Consider the following 6,000-nt stretch of genomic DNA (forward strand, 5'->3'; position numbering starts at 1 on the left):
ACTCTCGCGGTACTATAAGGACAGAGGGCCTCATTTATGAAAAGTGACGCATCGCTGCGTGAAAACAGTGAAGCGTCACTTTGCACTGCGCCCTCCTTGCGACACCAATGATGCGTCATATTTACAGTATGACGCATCATGGCGCAAGGAGTTACAGATACGTCAGTATTTCTGAAGTATCTGTATGGCGCAAAAGTGACGCATTGGCGGAGTGTGTCACAAAAGTGACGCAACTCCAGCAATGTGTCCTTTCACATGGGGCAAGCCCCATGTGAAAGGGCCTGTGTCAGTCTTATGCCTGCTCTGAGGCAGGCGTAAGAAATTTACGCATTTGTGTGCTAGAAGTGGCGCAGTGAAATCTTATAGATTTCACTGCCTCACTTCTATGACCCTTTCTTGCGTCACAACGCCCCCCCTGCATACATTATACCTGACGTAGGTATAATGTAGCCCAAGGGTTTAAAAATTGACGCATCTACCTTGATGCGTCACTTTGTAAATATGGTGCAACAAGGCACACAAAAAGTGACGCACCGGCGGCGTAAAAGTGACACACGGCCTCATAAATGAGGCCCTTATAAAATGCTTCTGTAAATAGGACCCTAAGGGGCAGATTTACAATTACTGGCACCTCCCTGCATATCAGCAGTTCATACCTGCTCAGGAACGCACCCCCCCCATCTGCGCAGGAAAGCCCTCCCCGTTGTTAATACCCCGCCCCATGGCGCATCTTTTGCGGTGCCGCAGCGTCACAAAAGTGATGCAACGGCAGCGCAAAAGAGGCGCAAGGGGTTTGTAAATCTGACCCTTAGTGTCTAGGGTGCACAAATGTAAAATAAGAACTTTCATTTACAATTATTACAACATCTCAAAACATGTGAATGTGGATAAAGAACATAATTAGAAAATAGCACAAATTAAAAATGTGGGAGATTCATTATCTTACCTTTGGATGCGACAGCTGTCCTCACTATAACCAGACAGATAAGAGCGAGAGTAGTTCCCCAGCCGGACCTCATTTCTCCAGGTACTGAAATAAATACGGATGATATTAACTTTTTGACACTCCACGCGGACAAATGCATTTATCGTGGGTGCAATAGAAAAAGGCTGCTAAGAGAAAATATTAGCAACGTAAAAAACACAACCCTCTCAAACGGCTAACTCCGATGTAGGGGGTAAAGTTCGACTCCACAGAAGAGATTGAACCGTGAACTGCAATCGATGTGAGTAAAACAAGGTCACATTCCAACTGCCAGGCTCCAGGTTCGAAAAGTAAGCGAAGAAACAAAAGACGCTCTAAGCACGATGAACGCCTCAACCCAGTCAGCGAGTTCAGAGGGCACGTTTCGTCGAATTTCCTCAACTCCTCTTTGCACTTTGGCACTTTGACGACCTATTGATCTAAGGAACGGCAATAGTTCAAGAAGGTTACAGCTCATAGGTCGAGATTAGCACCCACCGCGATACATGTCAATAGACTGCGAAGCCAACAATGCCTTTAATTTCCGTTCCTTCTTAAACTGTGAGAGATAACATAAGAAATGTGTCAAATTAGTTCGCGTAATTCCTGATAAAGAAGCTATTTTAAAGTCGCCGTCTTTTAAACGTTATGCATGTATATATTCAAACGTAATAATGGTAGAACACGCACGTACCTTAATTGTCGTTTTGCCGAATTAATCTCAAATAAAAATGGGCGGAGTTGAGTTTACTGAAGTACGAGGTTCTCACTGCCATCTTCTGGGCAGGTCTTGTATTTTCTAGCGAAAAGTACAATAGATACACATTGTACACGAATCACAAGACATTTTGCGGCCCCAATTCAGAGGTCGAAATGAGCGGAATCGGAGGAGCACATTGCCTATACATTTTTTAGTTTCTGAAAAAAATCCCCTACTTTTTGTGAAAATACCAGCATTCCGGGACGGTTAATTGCGATAGTTTAACTGCGTCATCTGAAGTGTAATGCAGGGAGTCTCCTGTGCCCGAAGGCGGGCAGACAGCTTAAGAAGAAACATAGATGAATTATTTTTGAGTGGTAGTGCAAGTAGTTACAGGCTGAGTTATGAATTGCATGCTTTTAAGGGGCACTTATATGAAAGAATAGCACTATGGACAATCTGGGAATTACTAAAATCTATATTTTAGAAGCACTTTTTTGTCTTAAATCTTTCTGCGCATTTCGTAGCAACCTATCTTATACTGTTTGTATTGCAAGTTTAAAATAATGGCTTACATCACACTGCTTTCTGTCACAGACTGGGACCTCGTAGCACTAAACATGCTCCAATCACTATTCTGCACTGCGCACACACAGATTCAAACCTAGATTTATCAAAGGATTTTGTTGCCCTTGCGTCACCCCAGGTGATGCAAGTTTAACGCAATCCTTAAATCAGATTTACCAAGCTGCGCAAAGCCACCTTGCGTGGGTTGGTAAATGTGGAGTAACGCAAGGCAGCCCAAGTTGCTGCCTTTTGCTACTCTGTGCGGAAAAGGCAGTAATTGTGTGGAGACTGAGAGTAGGTGTTCCCACACATCCACCCGTCCTTTTATCTCATTGCCAGATATACCAAGAGTAGAAACCCTTAGAATGTCTCGAAATTGTACACCTTCCCGATAAATGCACAAGTAGAAAAATCTTAATTGCTCCTCGTTATTTCCGATTTCTAAGTGTGCTGCATCCTATAGCAAACTTAGGGTGTGGTTATGACTTTGGCAATGCAGCGCCAGGTCTGCCCCACGCAGCACGGCCAAAGCAGCGGTCAGACCATCCGCCAGATTAGGAGTTTCCTCCTGTCTGGCGGGCTTTGTTTTTGACGTTTTTCTCAGAGGTGCCCTGAAAGGGGGCACCACAATAGGAATGTCCAAAATAGTTTCTGCAAGGCATAGACTGAAAATTCAATGAACTGGTGCGTATGCACACAGTGGGGCATATGTTGTGCCCCCCTGTATGCATCAACATGCGGAAGAGGCCTTTGTTTCCTCTCCACCACAGTGTTCATAGATTAAGAACCTCCATGACACTGCCAGAGGAGAGGAAACTCGTAATATGCTTGGCAGGACCGCAGAAGTCTAGCCAAGCATATAGTGGCCTACTGAGCACTGCAAACCCGCCAGGGCTGCGGCGGTTGGGAGACCGCCACCACCGCACCCCCACAAGTCTGGCCGTCCACGTAACCGGGCCCTTAGAAAGAGAAAAACCCTCTAAGAATTGGTATTGTGCAGGAAGGTGTCCTTTCTTGCACAAAAACAATCCTGTTTGCTATGCAGGGGCAAGGGTGCCAGCGTTGGTACGAGGCAGCACATAGTGAGCTAGCGCAGGGAGAGAGTAGCAATGCACCAAATATTAGTAAATGTGGCACATTCCTGTCCTCTCCATTTGGCACAGCGAAGAGCAGCAAGTTGTCTTGCTGCGTTGTGCTGCGTCAAATAATGATAAATCTGTCCTTTAATTTTGTGACTCACTGGTTACACACAAAGACTTCTGAAGTGTATTAACTGTAATGTAATGTAAAAAAGATTTATAGAGCGCAACTTACACCGGACGGTTTCTTGGCGCTGTTCACTAATTCATAAGGAGACAAAGGAGGGAGGAAAAGGAAGCTTATGTGTAAACACAGCGGAAAAGGTGAGTTTTTAGGAGAGACCTGAAGTGAGGGTAAGAGGAGGAAAGTCTAAGTTCCAACGGTAGAGAGTTCCAGAGTGAGGGGGCCAAAAAAGAGAATCTGAGACCTCCGTGCTTTTTGCGCCTAAGCCTAGGCGTCTGGAGGAGTGCATGGTGGGAAGATCGGAGGTGTCTGGAAGGGGCGTACGGGTGCAGAAGAGAAGAAATGAACAGGGACCGATGCCGGCCAGGGATTTATGGGTCAGACAGCCTAGTTTGAACTTACAGCGCTCCGATACAGGAAGCCAATGAAGGGCTTTGAGCAGAGGACGGACGTGATGATGTTTTGGTTGATGGTAAATCAGGCGGGCTGCCTGATTCTGTATCAGCTGAAGTCTTTTGATTTGATATTGTGGGATACCTGCGTACAAGACGTTGGCATAGTCGATCCGAGAGATGACTAATGCCAGCAGCGCCAAGGTGAGAGCTTCGGTGGTCAGAAAGTGGGCTATTTTACGAATTTTCCTAAGCTGGTGGAAGCAGGAGGACACTGTAGCACTGAACTGATGTTTCATGGAAAGATCATGTGAAATGTAGACCCCCAGGCTTTTTACCTTGTCAGCAGGACAAGGAGAGGAGCCAAGGGAAAGGGGCCAGAAGGTAGAGTTCCAGGGGTTGGATGGGCCTCCGAGAAGAACAAGCTCCGTCTTGTCGGGATTAAGTTTGAGATGGTGAGCGCCCATCCAGTTACTAATATGACAGAGGGTAGACTGAAAGTCCTGAGCCGCTTCCTGCGAGGAGTCAAGATTGAAAATGAGCTGAATGTCATCTGCATAATTAAATGCAGTGACATTCCTTCCCCGGAGGGAGCGGGTCAGGGGGGTGAGGTACAGATTAAAAAGGAGTGGGGACAAGGACGACCCCTGTGGCACACCGCAGGTGAGTTTCATCCTGTCCGCCGAAAATTGGGAAAGTCGGACAGATTGGTGGCGGTTCGTCAGGAAGGAGCGGACCCAATCAAGGGCCGTCCCTCTGATACCAGCCTCTTTGACACGGTCGACCAAGATGGTGTGGTCGACCGTGTCAAAGGCCGCCGACAGATCCAAGAGAATCAAGGCTTGGCAGATGTTGGAATCGGCGCCTCTACGGAGTTCCTCCATTACAGAGAGAATGACCGCCTCTGTCGAATGGGCGGGTCTAAACCCGGCCTGCTGAGGGTCCAGGAAATTGGAATCCTCAATAAAAGAACTGAGGATGCTGGTTACATATGTCTCAAGTACTTTGCTTAGGTAAGGAAGAAGGGAGATGGGACGGAAGTTGCCCATAACCGTAGGGTCAGCGTTGGGTTTCTTTAAAATGGGTACTACCTCCGGGTTCTTAAACTAATAGAGGTTCCATCCCTGGGGTATTGTGAACCCCCGCTTTAGCATCTACAGTAGGCGTGGGCTTCTTTATGGGCCTCCTCAGTCTGCAACTCAGCAGACAAAAGCTATTACTGACCCTTTAAAGGAATACTTGTGTCAAAACGAGAGGAGTGGGAACAAGGAAGAATGAAAGATAGGTCAATAGAAAAGGGAAGAAGAAACATTGACTGGAAGAAAGAGTGGAAGGAATGTGAAAGGTAGGAAGGGAGATAGGAGGGATGGATGGATGAGTGGGTGGATGAATGAGCTGGTGAAAAGGTGAGTTAATGGATCGGTTGATGGAGATAGGTAAAGGAATGGCAGATGAAAGGGAATTCTTAGAGTGTGAATGGATGGATGCCTTTATAAATGGATGGGTAAGCTAAAGGATGGATGTATGGGTGGATGGATGGATGGATTGATTCATGCATTGATGACAGATGTGTGAATGAATGGATTGATGGAAAGGCAGATGAAAGGAATGGGGAAGATTGAATGATGGATGGATGACAGTGTAAAGGGAAATGGTGGAAAGCAGCGGTTGGATGTAAGGGTGAATAAATGAATAGATAGTTGCTTGGATGGATAAAGGTAGCGGCTGCTGTCACATGCTCCGATATTAGGCGCATGGCCAGACGACATGGCCCCTAGCATGTGACTCAATAAGGCTGAGGAAGTGCTCTAGCGCTTCTCAGCCGTCGGTGTCGGCCCCTTTCTGTAAAACCGCGTTGGGTGCATTGCGGGCTCCCGAGGTACAGGATAAAAAAGTGCACTTGGGAGCTCTCATTTGGAAGTTCTTTGGTGGATTCATATTTATCCTGGAGTGGCATCATTTGTGCATTGATAATCTAAAAAATAAATGCAAAGAAAAGAGACTTCATTTAGGTAATGGGACTGTTGAATCTGGATTACTATTAAGAGATTTTGTGTATGGACATTTTGGATACCTCTATGAACTAGTATTTGTTTAATTTATTTTTGTTTAGT

At 46.1% G+C, this 6,000-nt stretch overlaps 1 protein-coding gene across 3 annotated transcripts in view; it reads right to left on the reverse strand.

Annotated features, from left to right (window-relative positions):
• Positions 1 to 1,747, reverse strand: part of LOC147677778 (fatty acyl-CoA hydrolase precursor, medium chain-like) — a 356,692-nt gene extending 354,945 nt beyond the window's left edge. The window contains exons 1-2 of one of the 3 annotated variants that reach the window (XM_086945437.1): positions 1,659 to 1,747; positions 947 to 1,030 (exon numbers count right to left, since the gene is read on the reverse strand). In XM_086945437.1, coding sequence (XP_086801563.1) covers positions 947 to 1,019 — 73 coding nt within the window. In that variant the 5' untranslated portion in view covers positions 1,020 to 1,030; positions 1,659 to 1,747. Of the gene's footprint in view, positions 1 to 946; positions 1,243 to 1,658 lie in introns of those variants that run through there. The other 2 variants (XM_086945438.1, XM_086945436.1) reach the window with 2 other exon arrangements.
• Positions 1,748 to 6,000: the final 4,253 nt, after the last annotated feature.

This window comes from Lissotriton vulgaris, chromosome 12 (assembly GCF_964263255.1).
Source record: "Lissotriton vulgaris chromosome 12, aLisVul1.2, whole genome shotgun sequence".
NCBI lineage: Eukaryota > Metazoa > Chordata > Amphibia > Caudata > Salamandridae > Lissotriton > Lissotriton vulgaris.